General features: G+C 46.9%; 1 protein-coding gene and 1 long non-coding RNA gene across 9 annotated transcripts in view; one reads left to right on the forward strand and one right to left on the reverse strand.

Moving 5' to 3' along the window:
* Positions 1-6,124, forward strand: part of LOC133281924 (uncharacterized) — a 30,445-nt gene extending 24,321 nt beyond the window's left edge. The window contains exon 3 of the long non-coding RNA XR_009747600.1: positions 5,995-6,124. This is a non-coding gene — a long non-coding RNA (uncharacterized LOC133281924). The remainder of the gene's footprint in view (positions 1-5,994) is intronic.
* Positions 1-23,030, reverse strand: part of LOC133281920 (zinc finger CCCH domain-containing protein 18-like) — a 70,918-nt gene that overhangs the window by 21,906 nt on the left and 25,982 nt on the right. For all 8 annotated transcript variants that reach the window (XR_009747597.1, XR_009747598.1, XM_061477807.1 and 5 more), the window contains exons 8-9: positions 3,625-3,825; positions 2,469-2,594 (exon numbers count right to left, since the gene is read on the reverse strand). Coding sequence is in view for 6 of the 8 variants with exons in the window: in XM_061477807.1 (XP_061333791.1) it covers positions 2,469-2,594; positions 3,625-3,825 (327 nt within the window). In the remaining 2 variants the exon portion in view is untranslated. The remainder of the gene's footprint in view (positions 1-2,468; positions 2,595-3,624; positions 3,826-23,030) is intronic.

Raw genomic sequence — 23,030 nt, forward strand, 5'->3', positions numbered from 1 at the left:
AAGTGGAGTGTATCAAAACCAACAGATCAAAGGGCAAAGGCTGTTTCCTAAGATCAGGACTGACCAAAGAGGCAAGCCACTTACATAGCTCACCAGATTCTGGCATTCAAGTGATTCACCCCACCACCAAGGCTGGAAGTACCCTTGTTGCAGCCTAGTACTTCAGAAAGCCAGACACCTCAGTGACTTGCCTTCTGAAGAACAGTTAGGCACTTGGGTGTTCCTTACTCTCCTGCCTTCCCACAGAGGCATCTAATTGAAGTGTGTCATCTCTGTCTGGTGCTGTCCTGCCAAGGAACAGAGCCTGGAATGGGGTGGATGGGTGAAGGTCAGTCTGCTCCCCAGAAACACATTTGTGCTTTCGTCAAGATCAACTCCCACCTGAGCCTTTCCCAGGAGAAACCACGTCTCCAGAAGCAACACTGTGCACTCCCATCAACTGTGTGATCCACTCTGGATATGTGTATGATTTCAGATCTGAAGAGGTGCCTATCTAAGGAGCCAGTTCTCCTACTATGCATATCCCAGACTTGGGAAACTGTCTGCAAGGGCAAGGAAGTGGCAGGGTAATAAACATGCCTCTGTTTGATCAGCATGGGACACTGAAGTACTACTTTGAAGTGTCAGGACTATCACAAGACACAACTGGTTTAATAAATAAATGTGATTTGCCTCTTTAAATAGAAATTCCAGTACAATAGAAAAGAGATGCTGGTAACTTCTTCTAATTATAAAATGCAAATAAGGGAAACATTCATCTCTGCCTGGTAACCAAACACGAGATAATAGAGGCTAAAGCCCTGCCCCCCCCCCCAACACATCAGCACAGAAAGCTAAGCTGATGGTGCTACCAAGAGTTACGGAATTGTCAGAAAGTCAAAATTTGCTTTTGAAGTTGTTCATGCCCATGGGGTCATATGGAAAGAAAGGGGATTGTTAATCTCTCGTGGCCCCCTATAAAATATAGACAAATAATGCAGGAACCTTGTTTACAAAATAATTCTTACCATGCTAAGAGACCCCTACCTGGAACAAAAAAGATAATTGTCCAGGAGACTATTGGCAAGTGGACTTCACAGAATTGCCACAGCACAATGGGCTCAGGTATATGTATATATTGGTACTAATAGATATGTTTTCTGGTTGGCCGGAGACTTTCCCCTGTCACACCAATATGGCCTGTGAAGTAGTGCTGCAAAATTCTCGATTTATTATTTGCCTCTCAAGGCAGCGTTTAGACAGTAATAAATACAAGTTGTTGCACATACATAGACGAGAGTGGAAGAATATCCACAGATCTAGCAGAAATCTGAAGCAGACAAAGATCTTGCATCAGGCCGCTAGAGATGATACTTCCTGAAGATTTGAAGAATTATGGCATGGACTTACTTCTTAGCTACCAAATTGGATATTGTTAAAAAACTTGTTTGTGATCATTTTAGTAATAATTTGTGTCTGTATCCTTGCATGTATCATGATTCAATTTTATAGCTGCTGGTCACAATGGTGTATTACAATCAAATATGGGTATAGGGTATAGAATGAGACTTACAGGATATATGTATATCCTATAAGTTTCAAAGGGGGGAAATGTAGGCTTAAATTATAGGTTTAAATTAACAATAGTGTGTGTGGCTTTAAACTAACATAGTAAAATACAGAAAATTGTTCTAACTTGCTAACCCATGGGGAGTAAGGAATGTCCAGCTGATGGGGGAAGGAACATCATAGGACTGCTAACAAATAAGAAGACAGAAAATAAGACCAAGAATGCTAACCTTCAAGATAACATTGAGACTGGAACAGAACAAAAGCAAGGACATACCACTGCTAACTTGGCACTAGGACCGTGTGAACATGCATTCAGTAAACACAGCAAGGAAGACTATCCTTGACCACCAGAGACCCCCACTCAGCAAGAAAGCACATGCATAATTAGAATGCAAATATTATAATTAGTTCATGGAAATCTCATGAATGTGTAAATCATCTCCTGGAAAAGCTGTAAATATGCATGAGTATGCTAAATATATAGCTGCTGCTGGCAAGTAATGAGTGCGCTCACCTTTGCGAAATGATGTGTGTGTGCCCAGTGCTGCAATAAAGAATGCTGCTTTCTAAAACTCCAAATTGAGTCAGAGAGTTTCTCCAACCAACTTTTACAGCAACAAGCCAGGCTCCTACAACTGCTCAGCTACCACAGGCATGGGAAACAGCCCAGCCACAACAGAACAGTATTCGTGGGTGGGAACAATGGGGAGAGAAGGGGGTGGCTAACATATCTGCTTCATTCAACAACCAAACCAGCAGGTTGCCTTGCAGTCTATCATATTTCCCTCACTCAGGAAAGTAGTTTGAATGTTTTATTTCAAGAGTTAGCTATTTGCTTTTAAGTAGCAGCAAAAGCAGCTGTTAGCAAGTGTTTGGAAAACAGTATACCGTTATTTTCACATCCAAGGAACCATTACCTGGACCTGCTGCCTGAGAAAGAGCTGTGTCTTGAAGAGCGACTAGAGTAAGAGCTGTAAGAAGATGATCTGGAACGAGATCGCGAGGAACCTGAACCAGAATAGGTGGATGAACGAGAAGAGGACCTGAAAGAAACATATTAAAATTAAATGTGTCTCAAGAAGTCCTCTGAGACCAAGGTCTTGTTTCCAGTGCACTTTCCAAGTTCTCAAACACTGCTCCAAAACCTACCTGCTTTCTCCACAGTGACCTATCAGGACTACAGCCTTTCCTCCATCTTTTCTTTTAGAGAGAATCCTGTTGTTGCTACCCCTTTTGTGCCCTTGAATAAGCCTCCCCTCCTTTAGCTACTGATTTTCTATCCCTTTTCAGGAACTCCTTCCACACATTCTCATGCCTTTACACCAGACAATCCCCTGATAGGTCAGGTCACACAGGGGACAACAGGAAAATCTCAGGTGCAGTGATCCCAGCAAGAAAAAGCTATCTGCTTCAGGAGGGCTTTGACTTTTAGATCCATATCTTCAGTTCAGCATGTTCCTCATTCCTCTCTGATACTTCCTCCCCCCCCGAGCTTCAAGTTCAAGCATTTAAAGAAAACTCCCCTCAATTCAGGGTGCTTCTTTCTGAAAGGTGTTTTTTTCATTGAGCTCACACCTGTTGGGTTTCTGAGCTCCACTGCAGCCCTCTAAAGCTGTGCTGAGCCTCCACAAACCCAGTTTTTCCCCATAGCATCAGCATGCTCTTCCTGAAGTGGACTCACCTCATACCTCCGGCACTCCTAGAGCAAATAGGCTCCAATGTTTACAGTTTCCAGCTCTTTCCGCTCTTATTAAGGTCAGTTGTCATCTAGACGAGTTACTAATCATCTGGATTGCAACCAGGTCTAATTTACCTGAAGAGTGACTTTTCCAAGGACCTTTCTTAGTCTTCAACAGACCACAACACAGCACCCACAGTTACATACCCCCTTTGACTTCCATCTCACTACCTGTATCTACCTGTATGTTGGTCTCCATAGCTGTTACTGAGCAGCAAGTCTTAAACTGCTTTCCCAAACATCTCAATATCTTCCACCAACAAGAAAGCATCATGTCGCATTCCCTGACACACTAATCATGGGTCAGATGTGACATGCTCTTTTCCTTCACTCGCCTTGAAGAGCCAGAAGCAGATGCTGAAGAAGCAGAGGTTTTTCGGCACCTGTGCACATGGCTGGGAGAGACAGACACACCAAGCTTCTTTTTGGGAGACTTGGATCGGCGCCAGGGGTCCTTCCATTCATCTGCTCTCTTGGACTGAGTGGTGGTAAGTGTGGCTGTCTCCTTCTCCTTCTTTGGTGTCTCAGGTTGACGGCTGGAAAGCAAAGAGAAGTAGGTGGGATTGATTATTTATTTATTTATTTAAATATAGTAAGGCTAATAGAAACACAGGACCAGGAAAACATCTCAGAATTCAAGCCTTTATACCAGTACTAGCTCTTAACCTCCACTGCAGGATATTCAGCATCATTTTGGGGTGATGAAGTGTTAGAGCAGCTATCATGCTGGAAATCAGTGACTGCAAGCCTATCAAAACAGCACTACCTGTGAGTTTTGTCAACTACTTTGTTGTACTGACCAAGCCAGCTGATTTCAACTTTGGCTTTTGGTCTCCAAGGAGTGAGCACGAGGGAAGGGAATAGGAAATCTGGTTCTCCCTACACTTATGCCAAATAGCTAGAGCTGGAGCAACCCAAACCTGGTAGGCAGCTACCAGGACAATGAAAATACTAACCAGAGCTAGACTAAGGACAGACCTTGAGTGTTCATCTGATACAGCAAACTGCTGGAAACAACCAGCAGGCACTAAGAGAAGAGATTTGGCCTGAATCACTCTCCTACAGTTCTCTTATCAGAAAATAACTGAACCTGTGTCACAAGCCTTACCACAGTCAAGACACATTGATCTGTTTTTACCCTTACAAAAGGGACAGTTACCTCATCAACTAAGCATAAAACAGTTCATAATGAGTGTTTTATCACCATATTATTCTCTAAGTGCTTACAAACACTACTGAACATGTGTTCTCCTGTTGATAACCATGAGGATGTGACTAGTCAGGTTAAATACCCTCCTTCTCCTCCCTTCCCTTTAAAGGGCTCTAATTGCATTTCCCCTTTTGTTTTGGTTCTCTTCTCCCCTACAACCCTCTGAAAATAATTCAGGGCTAATTTTTCAGCATCTGCACCAATACTTTCTTAATTATTCCAGGATAAATTAGTTTCTTCAGACCTGGACTTTATTACCTCTCTTATCTATGGGTGAATTAACTTGGGATTTTTCCTTACCCTCACTCTAACCTGCATAATTACCTGTCTGTTCAGTTACCAGCTTATAACCTTCCCCCTTGGGTTTTAGTCAAACTTTGTGCTGGCTTAAAGGTTTATGAAGCCTGCTGTGCTCATCAAATTACCAGTAATGATGCCTTTATTCCTTTTCTCAAAATAATGAGCTCGCTTGCTCTGAGAATTTGGGGGAGGAAAGGCACCATCCATTGCTGGGTTCAGCCAGTACCACCCCATTAGTCACAGGACTGAAGCAACCACTCCCCATTCAACTTCCCTTACCTTTTGAGATAAAAAAGCAACCTCCAAGTTTTATAATAATCCTATGGACTGAGTTTCTTGCCACAACACTTTTTCAACAGACAAGGGGATAATTAGCAGCCCTTTGAAGGCTTCACTAGTCACTAAGAAGTTTTATCTGCTCCTCACTCAGCAGTAATAAAACACAGTCAGAACTCCTATGGCTTCTCACTTCTTCCAGAACTTGTACATGCTGAATTTAAAGACTGGTGCAGTATCCTACTCTTTTTCCTGTCTTTGCAGATATAACTACAGCAATTTTACAATTTGTTCCAGATCTATCCCAGTATATACAGAATTTTATGGAAGAAGAAACTCTTCTTTGACATTCACCCATCCCACAAATCTCATTCCAGCTTCAGAAGAGGATGCTTATGTATTAGCACATGAAATTGCTGACTGCCAAGTAAGAAAGTCCCAAGCAGGGTTATGGCTCAGCATTATTCACCAGCATCTTCACTCAGCATGATCATCCTTTCCAGCTGTCGTGTTTTAAGCCCAGCTGGTAACCTAGAACCACACAGCCGTTTGCTCACTGCCCCCTTCCGAAGGAATGGGAAGGAGAATAGAAAGAATGTTAACTCCCATGGGTTGATATAAGAACAGTCCAGTAACTAAGGTATAACACAAAACCACTACTGATGCCACCGATAATAATAATAAGGGAAATAACAAGGGAAGAGAATACAACTGCTCACCACCTGCCGAACAATACCCAGCCGAACCTGAGCAGTGATCTAGCCCTTCCAGGTAACTGCCCCCAGTTTCTGTACTGAGCATGATGTGCTGTGGTATGGAATACCCCATTGGCTAGTTTGGGCCAGGTGTCCTGTCTCTTCTTCCTCCCAGCGTCCCCTCCTCCCTGGCAGAGCATGAGACTCAGAAAGTTCTTGGTCAGAGTAAACATTACTTAGCAACAACTAAAAACATTGGTATTATCAGTGTTGTTCCCAGGCTGAAAGTCAAAACCACAGCACTGCACCAGCTAGTAAGAAGGAGAAAAATGACTGCTGCTGCTGAACCCAGGACACCAGCACTGCTCTAATGCATGCTATTTGACACAGCACATTATTTGCAGTGGGCTGGTCTAGTTTTCCATATTACAGTGGCAATTATATCTGAGTATCTAATCATGGAGGAAGACCATGACTCTGAATATGGGGTTGGGACAGACTGGACTTATTATTTATACTCTGTTAATACTAAGTAGTCGTGGCCAGGGTCAAGCTCTTGTTCCAGCAGATGTAGTACAAACTCTTTTTGAATCCATCTTGACCTTTGGGGTATCATCAAAGCAACTAAGTGCAAAGCAGGAGGAAAAAGAAGGTTGAGAACATCCTACATAGAATCATAGTATCACAGAATGGTTTGGGTTGGAAGGGACCTTAAAGCTCATCCAGTTCCAACCCCCTGCCACAGGTAGGGACACTTTCCACTAGAGCAGGTTGCTCCAAGCCCCGTCCAACCTGGCCTTGAACAATACCAGGGATGGGACAGCCATAGCTTCTCCAGGATAGATAGCAGCAGAAAGGAGAAAGAGAGCACCATGCAAGGATGCTCATGAATAACACTAGACTACATCCCACTCTGATGTCCCTTCCTGAGGAACCACAGTCTGCGTGCTTTGGGAGGTACAGGGGGAATATACTGGCACAGGCAGCATCCATCTCAAGACCTGGATAAAGCCTGCTGAGCAGCTTTTCACTGCAGTGTCCAAGGTGACAAACATGAAAGCCAACAACTAACAAATGCCCTTGCCCTATCCAGGCTCAACTCTCCTGCAATAGTTTTCAGAAAGAAAAGTCTCCCACAGAATTTATTGTGTGTCTCTCTCAAAAAAACCCAACTTGCCCACATTCACATCCAAGAGCAGCACATCCTGGGAGGAGGCTTTCTCCTCACTTTCACTCTTACAACTGGGTAATTTTTTCCTTCTTGTCTTGTGTTTGATCTGGTTCTTTTTGGAGCATTCTAGGTGCCAACTAAACTCCTTAATTCAATAGGAACAAAATAAAAGTAGTTTACTGCTGGGTTGATGTGTCCAACCAGCCCATAGCAGGGTTTGAAGAAGTGCAGGAGCTGACCCATGGTGAACAGAGGAGGGAAAGAACCCACCTGCTTGCTTCGGGGTGGTGAGCTAGGAGATCAACTCACATTTTAACCTTAAAATAACTAAATGCTTTATTTTTCAAATGAACATGTTAACGTATATTTGGTTGGAATTTAATTACAGCAATCAAGTGGAGAACTGAAGCTGAACGTGGTTTTGGCAACAAGAGGAGGAACAAAGGCAAATCCAGCTGGCAAGTCAAACCACAGCATAGGTCAGCCAGCTCCCAACCACACGTGCTCTGGCTCCCAATAACCCCTGGTTGAAGTATGTCATTGAATTCAACAAGAACTCGGAGGGGGAAAAGCAGAGCCACATAGCTCGAGTATTATGCAATTGATGCCAAAGCATTTCTAATCTTAAGAGGGGAAAATAAGCTTCCTGGGGAAAGTGCTTCCTTCCTTCCCCCCTCCCTGTGGGGGACAGCTCCCATAGGTAAAGCAAACCTTATCACCCACAATCACCGGTGACGGTGACGTCAGCCTGGCTACTGTTTTGGCTGACAGTTACAGCTCAATTTTCTGAAAGAGGAAAGTCCACTGTTGATTTAAAAGCTGTTTTGTTTCTTGCAGGAAAGCAAGCATTGCGTTAGCACCACCAGTTTTCCTTCAGTGTCAGTGGAATTTTCCAGAGGAAGCAGACTCGAGGAAGGACTGGAGTCATGTGTCAAGGCAGTTGTGAAGGGACCTGCAATTGCTGCAAAATGAACTCCAGCAGCATCCATGCACACTGGAAGATTTTTCCATCTTGGCACAATAAAGTCACTTGTGTGGCTGGAGATGGACAACAGCGCCTGAAAGCCACCTATGTGCAGCTATGATGGGAAATGATGAACCTTGGGGCCAGTGCTAATTGATCTTGGTGAAGTATTAGCAGAGGATATGCTTTTCTCAAGACATTTCAGTCTAAAGCAGAGTTATCAATTGCTTAAAAAAATTTTCTTCAAAGCCTGATGGGGAGAGGCTATGAAATTAAATAGTGAAAATAGAATCTGAACCTGCAGTATGAAATCATCACAGCAGGTAGATAAACGTATCATAGATGTGATCTACCCTAAGGGCTGAGCATTTGATACCTTGAGAGCCTCCTCTAAATGAGAGGTACCTGCATGCAGCGATTCTGCCCCAGACTTTGCAATTTTTTAATAAAATCCATGTGGGAGATCTTTCCAGTAATTCCATCTCTGAAATGCCAAAGACAAACACATTCCTTGAGATCCACATCTGAGTCACTCGATGCCCTTCATCTTGATTTAGGGTTACTAAACCCTTCTTTTAGTGTGGAAGCAGAGGCAGAACTTCAAGAACCATGAAGACTAATGAAAAATCCAGTCAACAGAAATGCACTCTGAGAAGTTTTGCTGATTTGGTTTGTGGAGAGTTATTATTATCATTAACTTCCCAAATTAACTGGGAGCAGAAATGAAAGCAAAGCCATCTAATCAGGTTTCATTGCTCCGGCTGGAAGCTGCACCACCAAAAATGGGGATGTAAATAACGAGTTATAATGTTCATAACTGCAGTGTTACCATACAGAGCACTCAACTGAAAGTCCAAAAAACTACAGAGGGAGTATGGTGCATATTCTGCATGCAAGAAGAGAAATCCTCTTCTGAGCGGTGCTGCATAGTGTAGTACTGAAGGCAGACCTGTTGAATGCAATGGAGGTACAGAGTCTGGCTCCAAAACCTTTTTTCAGACTGGGATACCCGATGGCCTGAGGCCATTTGCTTCTCTTAACTCTACGTTCCAAGAAGCTGCACAGGGAATCATAGAAGGATAAAATAGATAGGGTTGGAAAGGACCTTAAGATCATGAAGTTCCAACCCCCCTGCCATAGGGCAGGGACACCTCACACTAAATCATGTTGCCCAAAACTCTGTCAAACTGGGCCTTGAACACTGACAGGGATGGAGAATTCACAACTTCCTTGGGCAATCAGTTCCAGTACCTCACCACCCTCACAGTAAAGAACTTCTTTCTTACATCCAATCTAAACTTCCCCTGTTTAAGTTTTAACCCGTTACCCCTTGTCCTGTCACTACAGTCCCTAATGAATAGTCCATCTCCAGCATCCCTATAGGCCCCCTTCAGATACTGGAAGGCTGCTATGAGGTCTCCAGGCAGCCTTCTCTTCTCCAGGCTGAACAGCCCCAACTTTCTCAGCCTGTCTTCATATGGGAGGTGCTCCAGTCCCCTGATCATCCTTGTGGCCCTCCACTGACTTGCTCCAAAAGTTCCATGTCCTTTTTATGTAGAGGACACCAGAACTGTACACAATACTCCAAGTGAGGTCTCAATAGAGCAGAGTAGAGGGGCAGGATCACCTCCTTCAACCTGCTGGTCACTCTCCTTTTGATGCAGCCCAGGATACGGTTGGCTTTCTGGGCTGCAAGCGCACACTGCCTGCTCATGTTCATTTTCTCATCAACCAACACCCACAAGTCTTTCTCAGCAGGGTTGCTCAGAATATCTTTGGGGCCCAACCTGGGGTGGGGGCTGGGCTAAGGTTCTTGTTTCACTGTACTTTATGGTAATGACTTCTAATACAATAGACTCATTGATCATGAAACTGAGCTAGAATGCGTTCTCAGCGTGGTCATTACCTCTATACTTTGGGAGGCATGTAATGGAATTTTTTAGCAATTAATTACACATCTTTCTTTTTCCTTTCCTCGGGTGGTCAACCTATGAAGGAGACATTCCCTCACACCCTCTGCTCCCCCACCAGGCTATTTGCAGTGGGAGTAGATTCTGGAAGAGTTAAAGATCCTGAATATCCTTTCAATGCCCTTGAAAGCACCCTGCTCTTCTTGCTGGGAACCAGCTTGTTCCTGCATATGCTCTCTCTGTTTTGCCTATGGTGTGACCACCCTGAGAACACTCGATCTTGTCTGATCGTGGAAGCTAAGCAGGATCTGGCTTGGGTCTTGTCTAGGTTTAAACGATGATGTAGGAAGACCACCAACAGATTTTCCCCGAGGCTGGACAGTCATGAGTGGCAGGGTGTGTGGGGTTGTATGGGCAAGTACCTAGTCCAGTGGGCCCCTCCAGTGCTTTGGAAGCATCAGAGATGGAAGGCAGCTCTATGGAGTCCTCGACGACAAGTTGCAGAAACTGCTGAAGGAGAGGTTGAATCTAGCCAGTTTACAGAGGTGAAAGCCATCCAGCTGGCCTTGGACATTGCTGAACGAGAAAAGTGGCCAATACTTTCTCTCTATACTGACTCATGGATGGTGGCAAATGCCCTGGAGGGGTTTTTGCAGCAATGGAAACAGAAGCAACTGGCAAAGCAGAGGTAAACCCATCTGGGCTGCTGCACTGTGGCAAGATATCGCTGCCCAGGTGCAGAACCTGGTGGTGAAGGTACACCATGTAGATGCTCATGTACCTGAGTCAGGCCACTGAGGAACACCAGAACAACCAACAGGTGGATAAAGCTGTTAAGATTGAAGTGGCTCAGATGGACTTAGATTGGCAACATAAGGGTGAATTATTTTTGGCCTGGTGGGCCCATGACACTTCAGGGCATGAGGGCAGAAATGCAACATACAGATGGGCTCATGATCGAGGGGTGGATTTAACAATGGACACTATTGCCCAGGTCATTCAGAAATGTGAAATATGTGCTGCAAGTAAACAAGCCAAGTGGTTAAAGCCTCTTTGGTACGGAGGACGGTGGCTGAAGTATGAATATGGGGAGGCCTGGCAGATGGATTATATCACGCCCCCACCAACCCGCCAAGGCAAGCACCATGTGCTTACGATGGTGGAAACAACTACCAGATGGCCGGAAACACACGCTGTGCTCCACACCACTGCCCGGAACACTATCCTGAGCCTTGAGAAACAGATTTTGTGGCGACACAAAAAATCTCTTTGCGTGTCCGTGGATGTGTATATATATATATATGAGACAAGAGTGATGGTATACTGAAAAATGTGGAATCTGAGCATGACATGAATGGTGTGGAATAACAGGTAGATGCAGTGTTGTGGTTTTCACTTTCAGCCTGGGAATAACACTGATAACACCGGTGTTTTTAGTTGTTGCTAAGTAATGTTTACTCTGACCAAGGACTTTCTGAGTCTCATGCTCTGCCAGGGAGGAGGGGAAGCCGGGAGGAAGCAGAGACAGGACACCTGACCCAAACTAGCCAAAGGGGTATTCCATACCACAGCACGTCATGCCCAGTATAGAAAGTGGGGGGAGTTACCAGGAAGGGTTAGATCACTGCTCGGGTTGGGCTGGGTATCGGTCGGCGGGTGGTGAGTGGTTGTATTCTCTTCCTTTTTTATTTCCCTTATCATTATTATTACTGGTGGTAGGAGCAGTGGTTTTGTGTTATACCTTAGTTCCTGGACTGTTCTTACCTCAGCCTGTGGGAGTTACATTCTTTTCTTTCTCCTCCCCATCCCTTCGGGAGCTGGGGAAGGAAGGGGGGGGAGTGAGCAAGCGGCTGCATGGTTCTGGGTTTCTGGCTGGGCTTAAACCGCGACACTCTTCCCTGCATCCCCTGTCCTCCATCTCCCTTTTGTTGGAGGGCCTGTCTGTTGTGTCCGTCCCCCCCCGTCCCGTCCCCCCCCAGGCTCAGGGTGTGTAGTTTATTTGTCATGCTCTTCTGATGTCCCTGTGGTTGCATCAACTCTGCTGCCACCACAAGCAGCCCCATGAAGGTGGAATTGCTGCCACATTGCTTGGGGGGGGGGGGAGCCCTGTGTCCTGTTGCTGCAGGTGCCTCGTACTCCTAAGTCCTCCCAACCTGCAGCTCTGCCTTTGCACCCAGTATCCCACTTGTATTAGATGTTAGCAGGGGGCTTTGTGGGCTCAGCTTCACCTGGTGTAAACTGGGGGTGCCTCTGGGTTTATCCAGCCCTTTAGGGGTCCCCACTTTTGTGCTGTGGTAAGAGGCTCTGTGTGCCTTGTGCCTGCCTGCTTGGGAAGTGTGACCCCCTAAAAAGTCACTGACAAAATGGGTATGAAGCCTGTAATTTTGGTAAAAAAGCAAAGTGTGGCTATGCATGGTCCTGCAAAGCTTTTCCATGTGCTTCCCAGTAATGTTCTTCCTGCTATACGGGGAGTGCTGTGCTGCGATGCAGATAAAGCCTGAGCCCTGACCCCAAATCCTTTCCCTGGTGAGCCCAAGCCTAGCTCTGCAACAGGAGGGTGCTCATGGAATGATGTAGGGAAAAAAACAACCCTCTCTTCATCCCTGAAACAGCTCCTCTGTTCCCACCGCATCCTCTCTGCTCAGCACCATCATCTTGGCATTGAGCACTAACATCCCTCAGTGCTGGACCAGGCAGCATCAGAGGGGGTAGCCACTGCCCTTTCCAAGGTTGCCCAGTTTGGGATTTCTACTCCAGGAACCTGATGGTGATATCACTGTCAGGCTTACAAAATGGGGCCATGGCCTAGGGCACAGGGATCCTGTCCCCATGGGTCACTGGAGGGCTGGTGGGCTGGCGGGTGGGTACCCAGGGCATCCTGTGCCTGCCAAAGTGGGCACAGGATACCCTGGGTACCCATCCACCAGCCCCTCTGTGAACTGGACCACACATTCTCACATTGTTCCATGCCCATCATTAGGGCATCAGGGTAACCAAACTGGTCGGCACCCCCTTCCCTACATGTCTGTGCATGTCTTGTCACGACCTCCCCCCCCCTCCCCCCATCCATCCACCCACCCAATTTTAGGGATGTCAGGACTCGATTTCCAGGCTGGAACACACAGAGGTGAGAAGAAAGTATTGCCCCCGGGGAGGAGGAAGGACCCCAGAGCTGGGGGTTCCAGGTGTGTGTACATCACCTGCCTCCTGAGCCCTCTATAATGGCAGCGGTGGTGGAGGTGCTGCCACTTGGCTTGCATCCCCAGAGCAGCAGTTTGGTAGGGACCAACTCCAGCACCCATCACCCTGCTCCTGCGCCCTCCTGATGATAACACCAGGCCTGGGGGGGGCCGGGGGGGGGAGTCTGGGGCCTGGGAGTGTGTCTAGACACATGTGCATTGCAGGGGGTGAGCACACATGGGTGTGTTAAGGGCTCCCCAGCTGATGGGGGGGATGTTGCACGTTGTGGTGTGTGTGTGCCTGTACATGTCAGGCTGGCTGGTGGATATGTGTGCCTGTACATGTCAGGCTGGCTGGTGGATATGTGCATGTTGCTGGGTTTGCACGTGTGTGCGTTGATATGTAGGGAGTATAGTGCTCTATACATGTAAGGGCTGACCAGCACGGGGTGTGCATAGCTCCATGCACTTATACTGATGATAAATACATGTGGCTCTGACCGGAGTGTGTGTCTATGTGCACTTAGAAGGGTAGTTCAGTTGTATGCAGGTGTGCTGGTAACATATGTGTGTTTGCACATATGCATACATTGCAAATACGCATATGTGCTGTTACCACTGAGTGGGTATGTAGATGCAAACAGACTGAGACCACTCTGTGTACACACATCTGTGTGTGCATGGAAGGGTAGTGAGGGGCATGTATGTGTATATGTGCGTTTGCATGTATGCACGTGTGCATGAACGCATGCGTGCTAGTACTGATATAACAACTTACACACATGTTCTGGTATCTTCATGTCTTTGTGTGCATGTGTGCTGATACTGTATGTGTAACTACATATGCTGGCACTGTGTATACACAGGTATTCTGTCTGTGTGTACATAAATAAACATATATGTGTGTGTATGTGCTATGGAGACAAGCTGGGCTTGTTCAGCCTGGAGAAGAGAAGGCTCTGGGGAGACCTTAGAGCAGCTTCCAATGCTTAAAGGGGCCAACAAGAAAGCTGGAGAGGGGCTTTTGACAAGGGCCTGTAGGGACAGGACAAGGGGGGATGGCTTTAACCTGCCAGAGGGGAGATTGAGATGAGCTCTTAGGCAGAAGTTCTTCCCTGTGAGGGTGGTGAGGCGCTGGCACAGGTTGCCCAGAGAAGCTGTGGATGCCCCATCCCTGGCAGTGTTCAAGGCATGTTCAGTGTTCACTTCTCCATGGTGAAGCCCTTTTTCCACTTGCTCCTGGGGTACTCAAGCAGACAGACCAAGACGCCTGCCACCCTGGGAAGGGGTCAAGGAAAGGGATGCTCGGGGCCAGGATGACTCCTTATGCATACCACCACCCCCACCCCACGAGGGTCATTGGGGGGGGGATGGGGGCCATGTGGGGTGACAAGGGTGATGCAGGGGGACAGGATCAGCCCCAGCAGGAACATCTGAGGGACAGGATCAGTCCTAGCAGGGACAGTGTGGGGAAAAGGGAACAGAAGCATCCCCACAATGCACATGGGGAAGACAGGGGCCATGTAGGATGACAGGGGCTGTTCAGGGGGGACAGGATCAGCCTCAGCATGGCCAGGCACAACCATGAGGATGAACCAGCCCTGTCTCCTGCCCCCCACCCCACCCCCCATGGAGCCTAGACACCCCACAACTACACTGCAGCAGAAACTCTTCATTTCCTTACAAAAAAGTAAAAACCAGCCCCAGGTCCCATCTTGCCCAGGGGCTGGGGACAGCTTCGTACCAGGGTGGCACCAGCAGAGCTCCCCTGGCACATCACAGTTGTCCCCAGTGATGTCCCCAGTGATGTCCCCAGGCTCAGGCGAAGCAGTGAGGCAGCCCATCTGCTCCCAGGAGGTGCTGCCTGGGGTCTTCCACGAGCTGGGGACCAGGACCGGGCTGTGGGGCAGGAGATGGGTTAGGGGTAGTGGGGGATGGATCTTGGCACCAGGGAGCCCTGCTGCCTGCAGGGACCTCCTGTTGGGGCTGTGGGGCACGAGATGGTTTAGGGGTAGCGGGGGATGGATTTTGGCACCAGAGAGCCCTCCTGTCTGCAGGGACCTCCTGTTGAGGCTGTGGGACAGCTCTAGTCCCCACAGAACCCAAAAGACCACCCAATGGGTCACACCTACAGGAATGTGTCTAAGGATAGGATCCCGCACACCTCTGGGGATGGGGTCTCATGTACAACCCTGGGGACAGGGACAGAGTCCTGCACACAACCCTGAGGATGGGGAGAGGGATGGGAACGGGGTCCTGTGCACCCCTGGGGATAGGGATGGAGTCTCATGCACAACCCTGGGGATAGGGACAAGCTCTCACACACATCCCTAGGGATGGGAATGAGGTCCTGTGCACCCCTGGGAATGAGGTCTTACAGACACCCCTGGGGCTGGGGATGGAGACAGGGTCTCACATACGCTCCCAGAGATGGGGACAGGATCCTATACACCCCTAGGGACAGGGATGGGGTCTCCTGCACAACCCTGGGGACGGGAACAGGGTCCTGCACATCCCTCCTTGGGATGTGGAAAGGGATTGGGTCCCACACATAACCCTGGTGATGGGTAGACGGGTTCCCCTGCCTCAAGGGGTGGATACTGTCCCAGGTTCAGCAGTAGCAGTCATTTTTCTCCTTCTTAGTAGCTTGTGCAGTGTTGTGGTTTTGACTTTCAGCCTGGGAATAACACTGATAACACCGGTGTTTTTAGTTGTTGCTAAGTGATGTTTACTCTGACCAAGGATTTTCTGAGTCTCATGCTCTGCCAGGGAGGAGGGGACGTTGGGAGGAAGCAGAGACAGGACACCTGGCCCAAACTAGCCAAAGGGTTATTCCATACCACAGCACGTCATGCTCAGTATAGAAACTGGGGGCAGTTACCTGGAAGGGCTAGATCACTGCTCAGGTCGGGCAGGGTATCGGTCGGCGGGTGGTGAGTGGTTGTATTCTCTTCCCTTGTTATTTCCCTTATCATTATCATTATTGGTGGTAGCAATAGTGGTTTTGTGTTATACCTTAGTTACTGGACTGGTCTTATCTCAACCCTTGGGTGTTACATTCTTTCGATTCTCCTCCCCATCCCTCCAGGAGCAGGGGAAGAAGAAGTGGGGGAGTGAGCGAACGGCTGTGTGGTTCTGGGTTGCTGGCTGGTCTTAAACTACGACGAGCCCCATCATAGAAGGCCACCAAATTGGTCAAACATGGTTTCCCTTTAGTGAAGCCATGCTGGCTGTCACTAAGTACCTTGTTGTTTTTCATGTACCTTAGCATGCCATCCAGGAGAGTCTGATCCATTATTTTCCCAGGCACAGAGGTGACACTCACTGGTCTGTAATTCCCTGTGTCATCCATTTTCCCCTTCTTGAAAATGGGGGTTATATTTCCCTTTTTCCAGTCATTGGGAACTTCACCTTACTGCCATGATTTTTCAAATATGATGGACAGTGGCTTAGCAACTTCATTTGCCAGCTCCTTCAGGACCCGCGGATGGATTTCATCAGGTCCCATGGACTTGTGCACGTTCAGGTTCTTAAGATGGTCTCGAACCTGATGCTCTCCTACAGTGGGCCTGTATTCTTCCCAGGCGCCTATCCTTGCTTCCACCTTTTGTAAGTCTCTTTTTTCCCCTCTAAGTTTCCTCAGCAGCTCCTTATCCATCCAAGGAGGTCTCCTGGCCCTCCTGCTGCGCTTCCTTCTAGTTAGGACACAACACTCCTGAGCTTGTAGCAGGTGATCCTTGAATATCAACCAACAGTCTTGGGCCCCCCTGCCCTCTAGAGCTATATCCCATGGAACCTTACTAAGCAGGTTCCTGAAGAAGCCAAAGTCTGCTCTCTTGAAGTTCAGGGCAGTGAGCTTGCTGCACACTCTTCTCGCTGTCCTGAGGATCTCGAACTCGATCTTCTCATGATGGCTACAGCCAAGGCTGCCCTGGAGCATCACATTTCCAACCAGCCCCACCCTGTTGGTGAGCACGAGGTCAAGCATGGCACCTCTCCTTGTTGGCTCCTCTACTACTTGCAAGAGGGAGTTGTTTTCCACACAATTGAGGAACCTCCTGGATTGCTTGTGCCAGGCTGTACCGTCCCTCCAACAGATATCAAGATGGTTTAAGTCCTCCATGAGGACAAGGGCCTGTGAGCATGAGGTTACTCCTATCTGTCTATAGAGTGCTTCATCCACAGATTCCTCTTGATCAGGTGGTCTGTAACAGATCCCCACAGTAATGTCTCCCATCGCTGTTCTCCCTCTGACCCTGAGCCACAAACTCTCAGTTGACTGCTCACCTGTCCCCAGACAGAGTTCCATACTCTCCAGCCTATCACTAACATAAATAGCAACTCCCCGTCTGCTGGGCCTGTCTTTTCTAAAGGGCCTGTAACCTTCCATTCCAACACTCCAGTCATAGGAGCCATCCCACCATGTTTCTGTGATGCTCAATGATATCATATCCCTGTAGCTGTGCACACATCTCTAATTCTTCTTGCTTATTCCCCATACTATGGGCGTTTGTATAGATGCATCTGAGACAAGCTCCAAATAAATCCAACTCATTGGCTGGAGTGGCTGGAATATCTCTGCATCGCTCCGAGCATTTATTACAGGTGCTGGCAACTGACTGGGTGTGTTGGGATGGATCGATGTTCCCCTCCCCCAACACATTCGGTTTAAAGCTTTCTTGACCAGCCTGGCAAGCCTCCTACAAAAGCAGCACTTCCCCTTCTTTGTCAGCAGCTCCACCAGCCTCCAGTTGACCTGGCCTCCCAAATTGAGTCCCATGTTCTAAATACCCAGACCCCTGACTATGGCACCACCACTCTAACCATTTATTAACCTGCCAAATCTGCCTATCCTTTTTAAGGTCCTCCCCTTTATCCTAAAGTAGGATAAAGATGCAGACATGTGGAGAGCAACTCTTGCCTCCTGATGGAGGCTGCTTTTTCTCTCTTGTTAACTTCTTATGAATCTAAGACTAATTCAGAAGTGCTACAGGGTCTTATCAATGCCTGACTCAAAACCAGGGAGAGTACACAATTGTCTGTCCTGCCTGCTCTCCCTCTTGTGGCAGGACAAACAGGAACAAATTAAGGATTTCTTTTAAGAAACAGCCAATATTTCCACAGGGAAAACTGAGAAGACAAAATCCACCAGCCTATTGCAACACCATTATACAACAGGATAGGATGCTATTACTAAGCCCACCAAAACACCTAGCTCTATTTGAGTGACACCTGCTTTCATACAAAGCCCCTACACTCAAAAAATAGGGAGCAGATCCAGCTGGCAGCATGGGGAGACCACCAGAAGCTGTTGGAGAATATGACAACAACTCAGGAACACTTAGAATTACAGATTCTTCCAAAACACAAGTTCAGTTGGTTTGTGATCACACACATACAGAGTCATGAATCACTCCATTTGCATTCCCTTACTTTTGCCACTCCTTTATCTAATCAAACTCATTCCATCACTTTCTAACTTGCAAGCACTGGGTAACCTGCATTCATTGATTTTAGACTCCAGGTTATCCTGCTTATTAACTTGCTCAGCCCAGAGATTAACAACAACCTATTACAAAGTCAACTTGAGGTAGCTTGGAAAAACAACACAAGGGTGAGGGAAAACATAACCTTTTTTCCCAGGGTCTGCAGAATTATATAGCATTTCACAACTGAGGGCTACTGCCACCTCAATGGAAACTGGAAAGAAGCACAAAGCTCCTTGCTGGAAGGATTTAATGACTTGCTGCTTTCTGACATTGCTTTAAATGTCACAGTGTCCCTGCTTGCAGGCGTTATGTTTATTTTTTAATGGCTGCATAAATTGCACTCCATCAATCGTCTTTTTCCTTCCAAAAAACTTGTGTTTGTGATAATCACGGGATGGTTCACCAGGACACAGCTCCTTCCTGGCAGCTTCAGAGCTGCTGTCATCTCCTGTCAGCCTCTGGAACATATCTGAAGACAACAGCCACCTTGTCCTCACCCTTCTTGGCACTGGCACAGAATCTGTGGTCTCTGTGGTCTGTATCATGGGCCCTGACCAAACTTGTCTCTGTGGAAATAGCTTTTAGGTCAGATTTCAGCACAAACTTCATCAAGAACTGGAGAGGACAAATTTCTCACCCAAAGGCTCATTTTGCCATGCTGCTTCTCACCAGGACCCACAGCATCTGCAAAGGAAACCCAGGTGGGAAAGAAACCAACACCCATCTCACAGACCTGCACCACAGGAGTGCTTCCTCCTTTTCCTCACATGGCCGACAACTACCTAGTGCCACTGCAGCCAACAGGGCAGCAATACTGAGCCTGCTGCCCTTGCCAGAGGGTCCAACTTCTCAACGTCCCTTGGTGCTTTGGAAATACAACTGCTACCAGGTCCCATGACACTCACTGTGTTGCTTAACGTGCTCCTGAAACAGATTCACTTGGATGATGGCGGGATAAAGACCTATGCAGTGTTCAAGGCCAGGTTGGACGTGGAGACATGGTCTAGAGTGAGGCGCCCCTGCCTGTGGCAGGGAGGTTGGAACTAGATGATCTTAAGGTCCTTTCCAACTCTAACTATTCTATGATTCTATGAATAGAAGGATTAAAGCAAAGTAGTACTACTGTTTGTAGGGCCTTTGCTTGCAGCTAAAGGCCAGCAGCCCAAGTAAGAACATCTTGAACTGCTCTAAGTTTCTTCAAATAACATTTCATGGCATTTCTTTATCCCCAAAATGCTTTGCACAGCAGTAAGCTACACTGGCAAGACACAGATATAAAGCAGAAATCTTGCACTCAGCAAAATCAGTCACAGCCTGGGGCATCAGAACTCGTTCTGGAGATGTGGAACATGAAGACAGACAGCCAAACTATCCATCTAGTCAATCATAAAAAAGTGTCCTGGCTTGTTTAAGTGTTCGATGCCTGAGGAGGGAGGAAGAGGAACAATTTTACTAGCATTGCAATCTCAGATCATAAAGTTCTTGGACTGCTCATCTTAAGCTTGGGAAAAAAACCAAACAACCCAAAGCACAAAGCAGTAAGCACTCCTTCAAAAAAAGTCCAAACCACATTTGACAATCCTACTTAAAGTCCAAACACTGCAGTCTCTTCTTTTAATAGGTTCAAGGAGAAGCATTTGCCACTGAGTCCATTAGGGTTTACAATCCTTGTTTGCTGTTAAATTCTAATCCTCCTCATCTGTAGCAACCAGTGATGCCAGGAAGTCCTCTGGCTTTTCTGTGTTATTACCCTTAATTGCTCTGCTGTTGTTTAGAGATCAGATTAAACCTTCCTGCTTTCAATATAACAGAAATGGAATTTGTTTTTATGTTCCTGGCTATTTGCTTTTAGTTTTCTTTCATCCTTTCAACACCACATTGTGTGTGTCTGTCCTGGGTTCAGCAGTAGCAGTCAATTTTTCTCCTTCTTGGTAGCTGGTGCAGCGTTGTGTTTTGACTTACAGCCTGGGAACAGTGCTGATAACACCGATGTCTTTAGTTGTTGCTAAGTAATGCTTACTCTGACCAAGGACTTTGTGAGTCTCGTGCTCTCCCAGGGAGGAGGGGAAGCCGGGAGGAAGCAGAGACAGGACACCTGACACAAGCTAGCCAAAGAGGTATTCCATACCACAGCACGTCATGCCCGGGGTGGGGGGTAACTGGGAGTTACCCGGAAGAACACGAGGTCTTCTGGGTCAGACTCGTTTTCGGTGGGTGGTATCGTATTCTCTTCCCTTGTTATTTTCTCTTATTGTTGTCGTTGGTGGTAGCGGTGGTGATTTGTGTTATACCTTAGTTACTGGACTGTTCTTATCTTAACCCGTGGGAGTTACATTCTTTTGATTCTCCTCCCCATCCCTCCGGGAGCGGGGAAGGGGGGGAGGGGGAAGGAAAGAAAGAGGGAGGAAAAGGGGGGGAGTGAGTGAACGAGCTGTCTAGCTAGGTTTAAACCACGACAATGTCACAATTTGTTCCTTCCACCTATACTTGAGGGAACTCCAAGCTGATGGACAGATGAGCATCTACCTTTAACTACAGACATCCTCAGCTCTGCCTTTGGCAAAACTCATGGCCAGTTGCACAACTTCTGTGGAGCAATTTTCCAATCTCCCCAGCTCATTAGTGAAACAAATACAAAATGAAGTATAATCTTTTGTAAATAAGTAAAATCAGTTCTGCTTTGTGGTTAAGTAATGTTGAGCTTGGCATCTTTGCAACAATAGCAATGGGTAAGAGCTTTGTTGTAGATGACAGTGAAGAAATATCTTAGGTAAATGTTTTACAAAACCCAGCTAGAACCAAACTAGTGTTTGCTGGCATAACAATGGGACTTTCCAAACCTAAAGTTCAGCCAAAGGACGAAGTGAGGAAGAAGATGAGGAAAAAATGACCACTAGGGGTCCCAAAGACCACTACCACATTATTGTGCACCAGGGAGGAATTTTCTAGAAGAATTATGTCATGTATAAGTAGCTTTATGAATATGCATGCAATGTAATGTATATGTATGTTTGATGACTATATAATCATGGCTTGTTTGGTGCTTGAGAGAGACACACTAGGAGGAGCTATCCCCCGTGTTTCCTGGCCCCGCAATAAAGAATACCTGCTTGTCAACTTAAACTTCGTTGGTGAGTTCTTGGAGTTTTTCTACAAATCATTAGTAAGTGAAGAGCAGGGCCATGTGGGCTACAGCTGGAAGTGGTGCTGACTTTGGTGCAGGAATGTTAAAGGGCAACTACCTGCAGCAGGGCAGGGACAGCCCCCATCCATTGCCATGTGACACCTGTAAAGTCCAAACTTGCCAAAAGCTGGGATCTAGAAATTAGGGAAAGCCCAGAGTCTATAAACAGACTCACAGGTGAGCTCTACGCCACTATCATGCATCCTGCTGTCCAGGAAGTACAAAGCAATCACAAGCATTTTACACATTAAACAAACTCAGGAGCTGTTTAATCCCGAGGTGCCAAACCTGACCCTATACAGCACAGCACAGAGGTATCTGGAGGAAAGGTGAGATGACTCAGACTGCCACGTTGCCATGAGGAAGTATGGAGCCTCTCAAAAAGGTTATGTGGGACAAAACAGCACTGCCCAGAGCCAAATCACACTAATTGTGACAGAAGCTTCTAGGGAATGCAGTGTAGGGAAACACAAACTGCTGGATGAGAGATGTCTTCTCCAAGAGAAAAGAAGTTGACTTATGCTTTCACTTTGTTAAAAAGCTTTTTTTGAAACTTATTTCTGCAGCTTTGTTTTCTCTGCAAACATCCATACACCAGTAAATGCTGCAGTAAGTGTTCATATTGACATGGGTTTCAACAGGGGGAACTGAAGTCCTGTTAAAGAGTACTGGAGAGCTTCTGTCAAGACACAAGGCATTTGGGTTTACTGATAATTACTCCATTAATTCCATTCTCCCCTAAGAGGAAATATTGTGTGTAGGTGCTGACCTAAGATTTTGTGGGGGAGATTTTAAAGCTTTTCATTCAAAACTAGCTTCTTAACATGAAAATGACAAACTCTTCTTGCCACCAGCTTTTAAACCCCATGCAAATGAAGCCAAAAGAAAGCCCTGCTTGCTGTCCCTCTCTCCCAGCTACCTGGCCCCACAGTCATAGAATCATAGACTGGTTAGGGTTGAAAAGACCTTAAGGTCATCTAGTTCCAACCCCCCAGCCATGGGCAGAGAAACCACACACAAAACCATGTCCAACCTGGCCTTGAACACTGCCAGGGATGGAGCATTCACAACTTCCCTGGGCAACCCATTCCAGTGCCTCACCACCCTCACAGTAAAGAACTTCTTCCTTAGATCTAATCTAAATTTCCCCTGTTTAAGTTTAAACCCATTAGTCCTTGTCCTATCTCTACAGTCCTTGATGAAGAACCCCTCTCCGGCATTCTTGTAGGCTCCCTTCGGATACTGGAAGGCTGCTATGAGGTCTCCACACAGCCTTCTCTTCTCCAGGCTGAACAGCCCAAACTTTCTCAGCCTGTCTTCACACAGGAGGTGCTCCAGCCCCCCTTAGCATCCTTGCGGCCCT

This window comes from Pezoporus flaviventris, unplaced genomic scaffold, assembly GCF_033815535.1.
Source record: "Pezoporus flaviventris isolate CSIRO_AGI_PZ_B2104156 unplaced genomic scaffold, CSIRO_AGI_Pfla_v1 ptg000109l, whole genome shotgun sequence".
Classification (NCBI taxonomy): domain Eukaryota; kingdom Metazoa; phylum Chordata; class Aves; order Psittaciformes; family Psittacidae; genus Pezoporus; species Pezoporus flaviventris.